The 16875-nt window shown below is 43.0% G+C and overlaps 1 protein-coding gene across 3 annotated transcripts; it reads right to left on the bottom strand.

The window, feature by feature from the left end:
- Positions 1–1513: 1513 nt before the first annotated feature.
- Positions 1514–13599, bottom strand: LOC139763741 (uncharacterized). 3 transcript variants are annotated; one of them, XM_071690052.1, is made up of 8 exons: positions 13267–13599; positions 10386–11043; positions 8704–8791; positions 6206–6287; positions 5361–5446; positions 3775–3882; positions 2590–2649; positions 1514–2219 (listed from the first exon to the last, which is right to left on the bottom strand). In XM_071690052.1, the coding sequence occupies exons 2-8, from the start codon at positions 10397–10399 to the stop codon at positions 2133–2135; spliced, it is 525 nt and encodes a 174-aa protein (XP_071546153.1). In that variant the 5' UTR covers positions 10400–11043; positions 13267–13599; the 3' UTR covers positions 1514–2132. The 3 variants fall into 3 exon arrangements, with proteins under 3 accessions (XP_071546153.1, XP_071546154.1, XP_071546155.1); XM_071690053.1 differs by having other exon boundaries at positions 13448–13599; XM_071690054.1 differs by lacking the exon at positions 2590–2649.
- Between the last annotated feature and the right edge of the window lie 3276 nt (positions 13600–16875).

Raw genomic sequence — 16875 nt, 5'->3', positions numbered from 1 at the left:
TTTGATAATGCCACTTAACACATAGTTAATCTGAAGGTAAATATTGTTAAGAAAAAAAACAGGGATTGTAATGAGATCAGAAATATTTTATTTTATTCTTAATGATGCTTAGTCTCTAAGCTGCTGGAATTGTTTACATTTGTTGGCGAATTTTCGAATGTTGAATAACATTCCAATGTCGATGTTTAATCTGGTTCTGCCACAGAGAGGCTTTCTGGCACTATGCTAACGTGTGACATGACCCTCATTTATCAGGGTCAAACTCACGCCAACATACTCATAGATCAATGGTCGTACCGTCGTGTTCTAGGAGGGGGTCGTACCGTCATGCTCAAAGGGTCGTACCCTTCAAAAGTTGTTGTCCCCTTCTCCCCATTCACCAGGCGGCGCTCCTGCCCCATGGTGGTACAACCCCCTCCCCCCCTTCCTCCCATCCCCACCCCCATTATTTTGAGCTGGTACCTCCCTCCTTTCTGAACCCCTCCCCCCCATTTCCTTTGGAAGTGTTTTACGTTCACGTGAGACATTATTCTCTGTCGCATCTCGGTTGAATCCCAGGAACTCTCTCTCTCTCTCTCTCTCTCTCTCTCTCTCTCTCTCTCTCTCTCTCTCTCTCTCTCTCTCTCTCTCTCTCTCTCTCTCTCTCTCTCTCACCATCACAGAGATGGAGAACATTTTCCCATCGGGACCGCAAGCCGGTAAAATCAAAACCGAGGACCATTTTCATCTCATAAAAAAAGAGAAGAAAAAAAATGTTTCCTTTTTTCTTTTTCTTTTTCACATTTGCACAATCGTTCTATCTCGTCTCCCTGTGTGGCTGGAGACGGCGAGAGAGAGAGAGAGAGAGAGAGAGAGGCGTCCCTCACTGTGGGTTTCAAACGCTCTTGATGTCGAGGTTCGAGTTTTGGGAAGAGAGGCGTCGAGTGAGACAATCCGATGTATGGGTAGAGAGAGAGGAGGACTCGACCCACGATGACCCACTCCACCACACCACACCTCGCTGAGGGCACTACACCACACCACACCACACCTCGCTGAGGGCACTCCACCACACCACACCACACCTCGCTGATGGACACTCCACCACACCACACCTCGCTGAGGGCACTCCACCACACCACACCTCGCTGAGGGCACTATGGTGAGAGATGGAATGACAAGACGGGTTTGAAGTCATTGCTTGAGTGAAATGCTGTGTTCAGAATGATATAACCTGTGATACTCATAACATTATTGCTTCTAAATCATATGCCATCCATTATCATCACAGCCCCAGAGCAATATTGTGCTGCAAGGAAGATTTATGTATAACCATCATCGACACACACACACACACTCACACACACACTCACACACACACACACACACACACACACACACACACACACTCACACACACACACACACACACACACACACACACACACTCACACACACACACACACACACACACACACACACACACACACACACACACACACACACTGTAGAATAATGAGTAAGTCCAGGTTTTTCTTATATTTATTGGAGTTCTTCACTACACAAGAAAGTTCTACATAGAACAGAATGGGATCACAAACGCTGCCCACAACATCATAACAAAGAACTAAGTTAACTTCACATATGGAGTGACGTGTGTGTGTGTGTGTGTGTGTGTGTGTGTGTGTGTGTGCTACCGGACTTCGCCTGCACAAGGTTGCACCCGGAGTGAAAAGCCACCATTGTCGGGTATGTATCATCGGCATAGCAGTTCATCAATGAACTTCTTCACTCCAGTAGAGTCCATCATTCCCCTGCTACTGGAAGTAGCGCAGCCTTGAAGCTGCAAGGATCTCCTGGAAAGAAGTCCTGGAAGCAAGAAGGAACCTCTCCAGGAGACTGATAGAAAATGTAACACAAAAGAATCTTTGGCAGAAAATGCAAAGACGGTTGCCAACGTCACTTTACATCACAAAACAACAACAAGAACAACAACAAATAATAAATAAACAACCTCTTGCCACATTCCACCATAAAACTTTCCCATTTCGTCATCATTAGTTCTCTGGCACCATCATGATTTTTGAGAGGTCACAACTTTGACCTCTGACCTCTGACCCAGTGTGAGTGACCTCCCTGATGACCTCCTCCGCCTCACAGCTCTACAGCCTCTGGATCTCTGTAGGTCCTGCCGGCCCTGATGTTTTTCAGGAATCGCATCACAGCCCACAAGGCTAACACCTGCAGGACAACACAAGATAAAGACAGTGCTAGATGAAACTCAAAGAAAAGAGAAAATAAAGCTAGATCTATATTTCCGAAATTCAGATTTATGAATTAGATAATAGATAATCAATAGATACAAACAGAATAATGTATGAAATTCAAACTCTGTATTTAGATACTGAATAATACAATGATGTTTGATGTACATATAAATCAAACTCCAAAATATCACTACTCTATGTCCCTTTTTGGGGAACAAAAGTTTTCTTACTTTAAAAAGCAGGATTTGTTTGTTTGTTTGTTTTTGTGTTTACATATTTTTGCATAAGACGCGTGGGAATGAGCGAGCGTTTGTGATCACGAAGTCAGAGAGAGATTGGCTTACATTGATACAAACTCGGGTGAGGAAGAAGATAACTTCTGCTCTGCACAGAGTGTCGAACTTCTGAAATGAGAGGAAATCGTAGCTGAAGATGATGATATAAGGCGATAGATTGACTGGGGGAACAATACGTGTTTGAGGGGGTTGGGTGGATGGGTTGGGTTCTTGTGGAAGTGGAAATTGATGGAAATGAGAGACTTTTCCCATACGTTCCAATGATACATGAACAAGTGAAGATAGAACATCTGAACATAAAGTTATACTTGTGTAAGAACAAAATCCCCATGAAAGCACTTTCCACTCACAACATTTTGCGGTTCTTCACTTAAGCACGTAGGCAGAAAGAAAATTAAGTATATATAAGTAATTAAAGAGATTTATTGGTGATGTGTAAACTAAACATTCAACGAAAATATACATACAAAAAAAAACGATTTAATGAAAAGATGATGAAAAGTTAAAACGAAGCTGACGAACATCAATGAAACAGGAGAATAAAAAGAAATGAGAGAGAGTAAAGGAAAGAAATATGAACGCAGATATGACAAGATAAAAAGGAGGGTCGGGGAGGAGGAGGAAGAGGAAGGAGATTATTGCACTGATAATCAGGGGAAAAAAGATCTTAACTGACTAAGATTAATGTCGAGATAAATATATGTGTGACAACGAATGCAACGGATGAAGATAGTGTTATAACCGCAGGGAATAAAGAAAGACCAAAGAATATCATTCTATTTTTTTATCGTCAGCACGATAAAGACGCTAGACTCTAAATTCTATATGACACACAAGAAAAAAATAAAAAGAGCTTGAGATAAAGTCTCTAAATGATGGGAGGGATATCTGTGAGGCAAGAGATATCTGAGCAAGAGAATGAACAAATTATCTCGTGAGAGACAAGAGACGAGGAGAGCTTCCTGGGTAAAAAAGCTTGAAGTGACTGGATAACAAAGCATTATGTCCGTGAGAAACAGATGAATCATCAAAGATGTTACTAATCCTTCAATAGCCTGGTGTATTCCTATCCCGAAGTTGGATCTTAATTGCTCTACATTTGAGGAGGGAACAAGGTGGGGTTTGCTAGAGGGAGGTGAACCAATCACCTTAGCTGGGACACAAATGAGCAAGGGAGTTGGATAATGCAAGTGGAACGTCTTAAGGACTCGTGTGATGGGTTGTGGAGCTGACCTTGTTGATGTGGTCCCTGAGGATGTTGGAGTACATGCAGCAGACGCCCTCCAGTGACATGAAGGCGATGTTGGCCACCACCCAGGGCGTGACCAGCCCGCACCGCTCCTGCAGGGGATGACACACCTGCTATCAGTCTCTCCTGACGACCAGGGGGGAGGGACGCCCTCCCAGCCTCTCCTGACGACCAGGGGGGAGGGACGCTCTCCCAGCATCTCCTGACGACCAGGGGGGAGGGACGCCCTCCCAGCATCTCCTGACGACCAGAGTGTCAGCCAGGGGGAGGGGCTTGGTGGGACTGTGTCTGTCTGTCTATATGTCTGTCTGTTTGTCTGTCTATCTGTCTGTCTGTCTGTGCGCACCATAACTACGGGTCAGGACTGTGTCAGCCAACCACAGTACGGGATTACACTCGAGGTCAAAGGTCATTGTTGCTCGTAAAGGACTTAACATTTCTTGTTGATATACTTGATAATATCTCTGCAAAAATGTTAGATAACTTTAACATTAATTAACATTAACATAATCATTATGATGATAATCACATCAGAATTGTACAAACATTATGAACCTGATAACTGACCACAAGGGATACGAACCCATGTCTTCATACACTAAATGTTAAGATCAGATTCATCATTCTCGTAGCGTCCCTCACCTGTTGTATGCCTCACCTGTTGTATGCCTCACCTGTTGTATGCCTCACCTGTTGTATGCCTCACCTGTTGTATGCCTCACCTGTTGTATGCCTCACCTGTTGTATGCCTCACCTGCTGTATGCCTCACCTGCTGTATGCCTCACCTGTTGTATGCCTCACCTGCTGTATGCCTCACCTGCTGTATGCCTCACCTGTTGTATGCCTCACCTGTTGTATGCCTCACCTGTTGTATGCCTCACCTGTTGTATGCCTCACCTGTTGTATGCTTCACCTGCTGTATGCCTCACCTGCTGTATGCCTCACCTGTTGTATGCCTCACCTGCTGTATGCCTCACCTGTTGTATGCCTCACCTGTTGTATGCCTCACCTGCTGTATGCCTCATCTGCTGTATGCCTCACCTGCTGTATGTCTCACCTGTTGTATGCCTCACCTGCTGTATGCCTCACCTGTTGTATGCCTCACCTGCTGTATGCCTCACCTGTTGTATGCCTCACCTGTTGTATGCCTCACCTGCTGTATGCCTCATCTGTTGTATGCCTCACCTGCTGTATGCCTCACCTGTTGTATGCCTCACCTGTTGTATGCCTCACCTGTTGTATGTCTCACCTGCTGTATGCCTCACCTGTTGTATGCTTCACCTGCTGTATGCCTCACCTGCTGTATGCCTCACCTGCTGTATGCCTCACCTGCTGTATGCCTCACCTGTTGTATGCCTCACCTGCTGTATGCCTCATCTGTTGTATGCCTCACCTGCTGTATGCCTCACCTGTTGTATGCCTCACCTGTTGTATGCCTCACCTGTTGTATGTCTCACCTGCTGTATGCCTCACCTGTTGTATGCTTCACCTGCTGTATGCCTCACCTGCTGTATGCCTCACCTGCTGTATGCCTCACCTGCTGTATGCCTCACCTGTTGTATGCCTCACCTGTTGTATGCCGAGGACGAGGAAGGAACTCAGACCAATGAGAGTGACGTGAGTTACCAGGGTAGAGATGTAGGAGATCTGCACACCTGAGGGGCAGCCAGGTCATAGGTCAGGCCAAGGTCACGCTATCATGGAGGTCATGACCTACACCAGGTCATTACACTGCCCATAACTAAGGATCAACGTCTCACAAGGGTGATATCACTATAATGACAACAGGATTAACGTTCTTATGTTTCAAACAGCAAGTATTATAATGTCAAGCTCAATGTTAATCATTAATCAAGAGTAAACTTTGTACTTTATTAGTCATTAATCAAGGGTAAACTTTGTACTTTATTAATCATTAATCAAGAGTAAACTTTGTACTTTATTAGTCATTAATCAAGGGTAAACTTTGTACTTTATTAGTCATTAATCAAGAGTAAACTTTGTACTTTATTAATCATTGGAATCGTAGGATCAGATCTAATTGTTATCTGCTACACAAACCAGAACACAGCATCATAAATGTTAATTGTGACCAGATTTGATTAATCTATAATTATTGAATGGAGAAGAAGTTCACAAACTCAAGATGATATATTGTAGACTCGGGAATGAATAGATACTTATGTAGATAGACAGTTAGATAGATGGATGAATGGATGGATGGATAGAGTGATAGATGGATAGAAAGATAGACAGAAAGACAAGTAGACAGACAGATAGATAGGTCGATAGATAGATAGATAGACAGATAGACAGAAAGACAGATAGAAATATAGATACATAGACAGATAATGAAACAGACCAGTAGATGGTAGAGAGATCAGGTGGAGGAGGTGCTGGGGGTCATGGCTTACCGTAATACACATCCTGGAGGTGGTGTGGGTCGTTCACTGTGATCCTCCACAGGTACAGCAGTACGACCACCGCCGACGACCACTGCCGGGGAAATCACCAGTCACTAACGACAGTTAATCTGCCAGTCACTTCCAGTCACTACCAACATTCAGTCACTCACCAGTCACTTCCAGTTACTGCCACTTCACAGCCACTACCAGCGCCACAGTCACTCACCAGTCACTTCCAGTCACTACCAGTCCACAGTCACTACCAGTCATTGCCAACCTTCAGTCACTCATCAGTCACTACCAGTGTACAGTCAATCACCACTCACTATCGTTCTGCAGTCACCTACCAGTCACTACCATCTCACAGTCACCCATCTATAACTACCAGTTACAGCCAATAACCAGTCACTGTCAGTCCTTCTACTTATACAATGTTATTCACCTCGTATCTTTACATCTATACACCAAATGTGTAATGATGCGAAAAGTAAAATCAATAAGTAATGGATTGGTTTGGGCGATATTGTCTGGGATGTGCAGAGAATTACCGCGAAAACTGACACTCCTTCGGCTAATGTAATCCCATAGACGCATCTGGGATCAATAAGTAATCGAGGAAGTAATCTGGTTCTGTGACGAAGGTAAACACACCGGAAACCCCTCATAACACGGAGACACCTGGAAGCGATTGACAAGATTACGATTCGATTCATGTTATTGGGATTCAATCAGTCATCTAATTCTTATACAATCGTGATATTATGATTCAGAAATCACCAAACATCTATATAATAGGAAAATATCACCAAATGATTAGACATAACCTTATTATCTGATGAAGTATACTTTATTAAGCAGTGTACGTTTACTTAAAATACCATGATTCATAACTTCAATAACGAATCAGGTTCAAAAGTAAAGCTTCGAATGAGTCAAAGTGAAGCATTATGTACCTGAGCATCGCTTCACAGAATCCAATCACCCATTACGGTCATAACACCTAAGCGAAGCTTCCTCTTTAAGATCTAATCCTCGAAATTTGTCGACCAGCTGAAAAGGCAAGTCAAAATAATCACAGTTTTTAGTCATTCGAGTGTTTGAAGGCGAGCAGCTGGGCGTTTGTCGACTGTTACCTTATATCAAACAAAGCTTCGTGATACCTAAGGTGACTCATCTACAATACAGGAGAAGCGAGAGCTGGAATGGGTAATTGAATCAGCAAAATAATACTTTAATCAATTAATAACAGTGATTAAAATGTACTTTTACATATATATGCCATTTATATAAAAGCGTTAAGTCCAAAACAGAACATATTCGTAATGTTTCATAATTCCAAACACAAAGAGGATTTCTTTTAATGCTAGTTCGTCATTTTCCACGTTAGCGAGGTAGCGCTAAGGGCAGATGTTAAAAAACAAGAAGCATTTGCTCACATCCACTTTCTAGCTGCCATGTCAGTGTGTAGCCACCAGGAAGAACTACTCATATACCACGGTTCAATCCATTGACATCACGTCGCCCCCAGTATACCACAACACTGAAATTCGCTCTATCCTACCCTCTCCTGTATGTTCAGGTCTCGATCACTCAGAGCGTCTTTCACCCTGTCTCACTGGAAGCCATACTTCGAATCTCGTGACGTCATGTTAATGCAAGAGGAACAAAATGAAATGAGAGAAAATCATAAACATAACAATGCAATGATTTATTCCATTTATCATCATTATTATAATCATTATTATCACAATAATTTATACTATCATTATTCCTTCTCCGAGGATTCCTGCTGTTTTAAGGCTGCGCTACAATCAGTAGCAGGGAAAGGATTGTCTCCTTTGGAGTGAGAAGTTGTCCGACAAGACTGTAGTCCAGCGATACATCCTCGCTGAAGGTGACTTTTCACTCGCGGCGTTACCCCAGGCGGGTGGAGTCCGGTAACACCGATTCCAATTATGAAAGATGATACAAGCTTTATCAATATAATCTTATCTCTTAATGATAAGAGTAATATCATAATCATGACCCTTATTTTCTTATAGGAATAATATATTGAAAAAATGCTCATTTTTTTTGTTATTTGTAAGAAGGACTTAGAGATAGCGATGATTTCATCCTATTATCATTAAAATAAATTAATCATCAAGTTAATAATATACATGATGCAGCCTGCATCGAAACATATTTGCATCATATGCAAAAAAAAATTACCAATATTAAGCATTCTCGCGTTCGAATATCAACGAGAGGAAAAAAAAAATATTGCATACATTTTGACATGGTATTTAGTCGCGTAATGGGAGGACACATTAGGGAATGATATATCCAGCGCCATCAGTAATGCTCTACAATATTTTGATTGTTATAACACGCGTTTGATACCAGGGTTCATGGTTGTACATAGCTGGTACCCCTGTTGACGTGGGTATGTCAACGTTGGCAACACTGTGACCTCATCCTTGTTTGTGTGTGTGTGTGTGTGTGTGTGTGTGTGTGTAGGTACTCACGATGGTGTAGAGGGCGGCCATGAGGGCGGCATGGTGGGCGTCCAGACACCCACGGCCGGCCACCCACGCTTCCGCAGGCCACCCGAGTCTGCCAAAAATACAGAGACACAAACAAGTTACAAAGAAACACCAAAATATCAAGAAAATAGTCTCACCTGCGCTCACAACACGGATCTGTTATGTATTCACAACACAGACGGTGTGTGTTGTGTGGTCTTCTGTGTTGTGTGGTCGTGTGTGTTGTGCAGTCTTCTGTGTTGTGTAGTCTTCTGTGTTGTGTGGTCGTGTGTGTTGTGCAGTCTTCTGTGTTGTGTAGTCTTCTGTGTTGTGTGGTCGTGTGTGTTGTGTAGTCTTCTGTGTTGTGTAGTCTTCTGTGTTGTGTGGTCGTGTGTGTTGTGTGGTTTTCTGTGTTGTGTGGTCGTGTGTGCTGTGTGGTCATGTGTATTGTGTGGTCTTCTGTGTTGTGTGGTCGTGTGTGTTGTGTGGTCTTCTGTGTTGTGTGGTCGTGTGTGTTGTGTGGTCTTCTGTGTTGTGTGGTCGTGTGTGTTGTGTGGTCTTCTGTGTTGTGTGGTCGTGTGTGTTGTGTGGTCTTCTGTGCTGTGCGGTCGTCTGTGTTGTGTGGTATTAAGCCAACACAACTCGTATGGTCCTTGTTGTGAACTCGAATGAGCAAAACATACAAGAATATTAAGAATAATTTTGTTGTGAACTGAGAACACCAGATAGCATTGTCTTGTCGACGATTCACAACTCTTTTTCTCCCGTTGTCTCCAGTTTCCCACGTTAGCGTGGTAGCGCCAGGAACAGACGAAGAAAGACAGCATCCTTTCACATCTATTCTCCAGGTGTCATGCATAATGCACCATAACCACAATCCCTTATCTACAACCAGGCCCTACAGACCCTACCATGGTTTTCCACCTGTTTCACGTACCCTGGTTTGGTCTACTAACAGCACGTCGCTCCCTCTATACCACATCGTTTCAATTCAGTCTATCCCGTGCATGTCTTTCACAGAATACATACATATCTATTGTCGTCTTCATCAGTTCATGTCTTTTGTGAAGAGTCGTACCGTCGTGCTCAAGGGTCGTACCGTAGTCTCAAGGGTCGTACCGTCGTGCTCAAGGATCGTACCGTCGTGGTCATGTCATTAGCTGGTCCACTCCTCGCTTCGTAACTCACCACGAGAGGAAAATGAGGAGTTAAAGCTGCCCACACTACCACGCTCCAACCTCCCTTCAAAACCAACAATCACTCATTTACACCCCCACCAACCAGTCCACATGACAACCACCACCTCTACCACACTACCACACCTCCACACACACACACACATCTCAGCACTAGGCAACACCACCACAGGTTAACACAGCAACACCACCATGCATCTTTTAGCTTGATTAGTTCACTGCGTAACACTTGTGCCGCTGTGGAACACTGACATAGTGACCTTGTGATTAATTCATGACCTGGAATGAAAACCTGAGGACGTTCGAGACCATTGATTACTGTTAGAAACCAGACCTGTAATACGTTTGGTATAGACATCTAATGATTCACTTATCAACACCTCATGACTCTGTATCACATATTTTATCATGGGTAAATCAAAGGTTTGATAAAGGATGAAAAATAACAAGTTTCAGAGGAACAAAAAATACTGTAGATTTTGACCTTACCTTGACAAGCCCATGTTGAGTTCAGGGTCCACAAGGAGGAGAGGACTCAAGGTGTCTACAAGTACCAGGTACAAGTCAGAGTCTATCCCACTAGTCCGACTCGTGACTCAGGGAGTCCACCAGTCCGCGCCCAGCGACGAGTCATCTCGGAGAAATGGGTGACACACACACACACACACACACACACACACAGAGTCGCCTCCTCAGACCACGGTCGCCGCTGGACGATCCTGAGAATAGGGACGGGATCCAGAGGCGTCGCTGAGGAGAAATCCGCTTACAGTAGAGTCTCGTGTGGGCTGGACGAACGGAGGTGGAGGGGGTTTAAGGAAGCCTCGTCTCTTTGAAGGGAGGGAGGGAGGGAGGAAGTCAATCAACGCCTGAAGGAGATTCTGCCACAAGGGAGTGTGGTGGAGTGAGGTTGGAGGTCTACCTCAGCCGCTGCCTCCTCTGAGGTTGGAGGTCTACCTCAGCCGCTGCCTCCTGTAAGGTTGGAGGTCTACCTCAGCCGCTGCCTCCTGTGAGGTTGGAGGTCTACCTCAGCCGCTGCCTCCTGTGAGGTTGGAGGTCTACCTCAGCCGCTGCCTCCTCTGAGGTTGGAGGTCTACCTCAGCTGCTGCCTCCTGTGAGGTTGGAGGTCTACCTCAGCTGCTGCCTCCTGTGAGGTTTGCATAGACCTTGAATTGTTAAACAGACATGATTCATATTTCATTGATATTCACTCACACACACACACACACACACACACACACACACACACACACACACACAAACAAAATCCAATAAGTCAAATGTTTTAGATACTGATATCAAGACTACAATTACAGTGATTACAGTTACAGTGATTGCAATTACATTGATTACAATTACAGTGATTAATTACAGTGATTACAGTGAGAAAATCCTTGAACTGCTTAATGATCATTGTATGGAGAACTTCACTCCAGTCTGGCAGATAAAGTTAAAAAAGAGTTAATGAAGAGTTGATAAAGAGTTGATAAAGACTTGATAAAGAGGTGATAAAGAGTAAATAAAGAGTTGATAAAGAGTAGATAAAGAGTTGATCAGGAATTGATAAAGAGTTGATAAAGAGTTCGTTGTTATTGCATCATTCAAACGCAGTAGGATTAGTAATATCCAAACTGTAACAAAATGGTTGATACGATTACTAACATCTTTTATACGTACAGTTATTAAGTCATTCACAGCCGTAACAACACAGATCTGGTCAACGACCCGAAGTTCTTAAAAGTTAACAGTGAGTCTCAAGTTGTTAGTCTCGATGTTAATATTGTGTGTTCGTTAATATTACCACTGTCGTTGTACTTGAAGTTTCCGCTGTGGTTTATTGGTCTAAATACCGATGATACTTCAATCAGTAATATTGTCACATTCCTTGACCTGAATGGAGGTAACTCATCTTTGTTTCCTTGATGGAAAGCGCTTTTAATCAAGGGTTTGACGTGGTTATGGACAATCAACCCCTTACACAGTGTGCTCCCAGACGTGGAATATTTTCAAACTAGATTGAATTAATCAAGGTGAATCTAGATGATTAATCCAGATTAATCCAGATGATTAATCATGATGAATCCAGATAATCTTGTGCAGTTCGGGTAGATGAATGAATATTTTTTTGAGAGTCTATGTAAATATAGATTGACTCGTCCCAGTGTCTAAACTTCACTGGAGAAGAAGAGAATAACAGTAGTTTATCCATCGTCGATGCTGAGGTCATTAAAGGTCATTAAAGGTCAAGATATGTTAAAAAGTAAAGTGTGTCATTAACCATCTACCATCCTGTCTTACCTTTGTTCATCCGTTTTCTAATGATCACATCAGCGTTAGGAAATGTGTATCCACTTCGATGTTTGTATGAGACTCTACATACTGTATCTTTAGATAATAAGATAAAAATCGTATCAGAAATCAAGAAGAAAAGATAACCCCAATATATAGTAAAGACAATGGATCAGTCTGACAATACATTTCCCAGTGGAAGACTTTGGGATTATATTCAGTTCAGAGAATTCAATAAAAACAATTCTTCCACCACCCGAGATGAATCCTTCATTGATACTCTGCCAGTCCTCACAAAGCCTCGTGTCAAGGTGGGTTCCACATACATACAACACTGTATTAAGAAAAAGAATTTCTCATCCAATATCGTCCGTAGGATGTGACTGTGTTATAACAACATCCCATGTAAGGGTTGTGCTTGGCTTCGTGTTTTTCAGTCAGGGGAAAAAACAAGTGTTGGTAACGGCCGTCCACCAACATGACTATGGTGTCAGAGTCTGCCAACATGATAGAGCTTAATGCCAACACAAAGCTTCTATCTATCTATCGAATAGATTGTATAAACATGTTCACTGATATCTAGTTCAAACCTGTGATCAGGAGAGGAACACTGTGGAATCCTGGTTGAACCTAGATCCCACTGGGAAGAATTATTCAAGTTATGAGAACTTGAGATGCAACTTCATGACTGATTTAATCCATGAAAGACTTCTGTCAACTTGACCTCGGGGTCACGAGCCAGGTCAGGTAGAACTTTCCGACCCGTGGCTGACCTGAGATGGCCTCACCATGACCTTTCTGTGGCTGACCTGTGCATATATATACTTTTTTTGATGTAACAGTTTGTCATTCGTTCTGAAGATTTTATATATATATATATATATATATATATATATATATATAGAGAGAGAGAGAGAGAGAGAGAGAGAGAGAGAGAGAGAGAGAGAGAGAGAGAGAGAGAGAGAGAGATTAATAAATAGATAGATAGATACTGCATAAGTCTCTCATTTACAGTACCAATAAATACGCAGACGTAAGCATGATAAATGAAAATGTTCCAATTTCACACACCAGTACATACCGTACAGGCCGTCTATCATGGCTGTATCAACAACAACAACAACATCAACAACAACATCAACAGCAATGAATTTCCTCCAGCTTCACATTCCACTAAAATTTCGCGTCACACAAGTTGCCGTGGCAACGGCATTCACGTGTCTGTATGTGGAAACGTAGATATACCAAGTTGTAATGATAACCTGCTCATAATTCTAGGGATTTCTTCAAAGTCGTGAAGTGCAATTGATGGTTTTAAGTGAATCAGAGATTTACAAAAAGTCTTTCCGCACGGAAATGTTCCGCGTCAAGCCAGACCACATCCAGAGGTACGAGACGGACGTGTGTGGCTCCCACCGCGGCCACAGACACACTGAATGGAGCAGCACCCGGGATTGAGGGAGGGGGGGAGTCATGGCCACCAACCCACCACAGTTGGGAGGGAATCTCAGCCACCCACCACGGGTTGAGGAGAGTCTCGACCACCACGTTGGAGGCTCCAGTCATGGAGAAAAGTCCACATCAAGGCCGGGCCTTAAATGAAATCTAAAAAGGTTAATGAAAGGGAAAAAGAAGAGAAGAATGAAAATATCTACAAATTTTGGAGAAAGTGAAAAAAAAAATTGTCTTTTAGAATGAATCAGGTCATAGCTATTGGGAAAGACATGAGAAAGTCTAGTTTCCAAATTTGTAGGGAAAGAAGTAGGTATCAAACCGGCCTACCCTTGAGATGCCGACGACCGCATAGTAATCACGTGACGCAGCAGCTTGCCGAGTAATGCGTGGTCTAGCTAGAGGTGGGAGCACACAAGCAGCCAGCTCTCGGGAACAAAAACCCAAAGCAATATCTATAGAAGAGGGGAAGAGAACCAACATTGCGGTGCAGGGCAAGCGGAGGGAGTTTTGAAATTATCCTGGAAGAATTTATGAGTCGGATCGCTATGGATTCAATTCTGTCATATGAGGATATAGAGCTCGAACCACCCCAGATGTGAGAGCTGTAATCCATACAAGGATGGATCAATCCTTTGTATGAACGGAGCACTGCTCGGAAGAAAAGAAATTTCGACGTCAAAACAGGATCTCCAGTTTCATAGAGGCAAACTTAGCTATATCCGTAATGGGCTTCCAAGACAGAGTGGATGTTACAATGATACCAAGTATGTTCACTGAGTCAAATAGTGGAATTACAGAACCGTCAAATGAGAAAGAAAGATATGAGGAATGTTCGATGGAGAGATGGGCAGCAACTAGGTCTTGAAGGCATTAGTTTTAACCATATTTCGTCCATCCCCGCTGATGTATCCTGTCTAAGTTATTGAGGAAGTTGTGTCGAGAGGATATGCAGATCATGTGAGAGGAAGGAGCAGAATTGAAAGATGTGGAGGAATGCTGTATTGAGTTGTCAACGTATGAGTGCATTGGGTCATTTGTGGAAGAAAAGAAAACCTTGATAAAAGAAGATTTGTAGGAGACAGAACAGAACCTTGAGGGACACCACGTTGATGGAGAAAGAGAAGGGAGGCTAATCCATCGAATCCATCAACATCCTCGGAAATAGATAGGCCAGAGAGGAGGTTTGTGAGATTCAAGATGTCTAAGAATATGGGAGTTGAGGAGGGATTCAAATACTTCGGAAATTGTAGATGTTAAAGCAATAGGACGATCGTTACAGGGGTTAGAACGGTCACCCTCCTTAGGGATGGTATACACTAACGCATGCTTCCAAGAAGAAAGGAAAGTTCTGGTTTTTAAACAGAAACGGAACAGACGAGCAAGCACAGGTGCAAGTTTAAAGGCACATTCTTTCAGTATACGGGAATGGATGCCATCAGGACCATAAGCCTTGATTGTGTTCTGAGAGAGAAGCGCTTTTCCGACAGTTCGAAAAGAAATTACGGGGTAGAGGCATAGGAATAGTAAGAGGAGCATCAGGAGGTGAAGGAATGTTAGAGTCATCCAAAGTGGAGTCAGAGAAGAACGGGAACTAAAGAAAACCGTTTTGTCTACAGTAGAAACATTCATAGTATCGTCAGAGGGGAAAAGTGAAGAAAAGGGAGAGCGACAGAAGTTGTCAGATATGCCCTTAGCTAAAGACCAGAGAGACTTATCAGTGGATGACGACGAGAGGTTATCACACTTCCTTTGAATAAAGGAACACCTTGCCTCACGGATAACGTACCTGCAATGATCACGGGCAATGAGAAAAGCTGAATGGGAGCCAGTGGAAGGAGAGTTTTCCCAAGTCCATATTACTGATCCTTTGCCTGCATGACCTCAGAACAGGAACGGTTGGATTATAGGTTGGAAGAAGGGATCGTCTTCGAAAAGGAGGGGGATAGATGCTTCCATTTCCACAACAATGACCGCGACATAAAAGACAGTCATTATCCTAAGGAAAGCCAGACAAGAATTCTCGTAAGTTATTCCAGTCACCTTTGTTGAGGTGTCAATATTTACGCTTAGAAGGGGCTGCTGGAGGGGGAGGTGCCGTTAAAATAGATACGTGTTTGAGGATGTGGCTCGATGAACCAAGTGGTGGCACGATTGTGGATTTCCAGCGAGAATGATTAGAAGTGAAAAAACACAGATGCACAGTATTAGAAGATTGGTCACAGCGGTCAGGAATATGGGTAAGGGTGAGAGATAATCTGTTCTAAGTCATTGAGAATGGAGAACGTGAGGACTTCAGTCCCCCCTTCACCGTATGGGAAGAAATGAACCATTCCTCACGATGAGAGATGAAACCCTCTGTGTAGCAGATCTTGGCTTGCGGGGGAGAGGGGATGTCACACCATCATGGCAGAAATATAGATGGACGAAGAAGAATATAAAAATCTGTAGAAATGGGAGAACATTAGACGAAATTTAGGAAAAGTGTGGTAATTGGGAGACAGACTTTGAGCCAGATAACATCAAAGCACAGACACCACCTTTGACCCGGCATCGTGTGAGATTATGGTTGGATATGAAAAAGGGTCGAGTGAGAACATTATTAGACAACTGGGTCTCAGAGTGAAGCAAGATATTAAGAAAGGTATACCACATGTTTCACTGAACTTGAAGGAGATAGATACGTCAAGTTAAAGCAATAGATTTTCTCCTCGAACTAGATGTCCTGAACTTGCACTCTACCAGGATAAACTGACCGAAGGAATATGAAGTATTTCCACAAACAAACTTAAAAGTATACGTAAACATGAGCGCAACCACAGAATACTGAAAGAATAAGACAGATATCATAGTGGATCTGTAACCACTGGAATGATACAGTCATGTTGGAATACAGACGATGCTACAATATGGGAGGCAATGACTGAGTCATGAATATAAATGACGAGTAATGTGTACACAGTAACTCATAAAGAAGGGATAGATGCAATGAATCAGAGATGTAGATTGAGAAATAATGGAATCGTATTGAGTAACGAGTGGAAGCACAGACCATAATCAGTAACAAGGAAAATAATCCAATATTATAGTTCTCACAAGTGATCAAGACAAGGTAACAAGGAGTTGACACTACGTCATACAGAGCTGGAGGAGAACATGAAAACAAAAGCAAGATAATATGCCCATTGTTGACTCATAGTTTTTCTTATACGCAAACACACACTCGGTTGAAAAAAAA

The sequence above is a fragment of the Panulirus ornatus genome, chromosome 3 (genome assembly GCF_036320965.1).
Source record: "Panulirus ornatus isolate Po-2019 chromosome 3, ASM3632096v1, whole genome shotgun sequence".
NCBI classification, from domain to species: Eukaryota; Metazoa; Arthropoda; class Malacostraca; order Decapoda; family Palinuridae; genus Panulirus; species Panulirus ornatus.
This window is presented reverse-complemented; position numbering and strand designations above follow the sequence as displayed.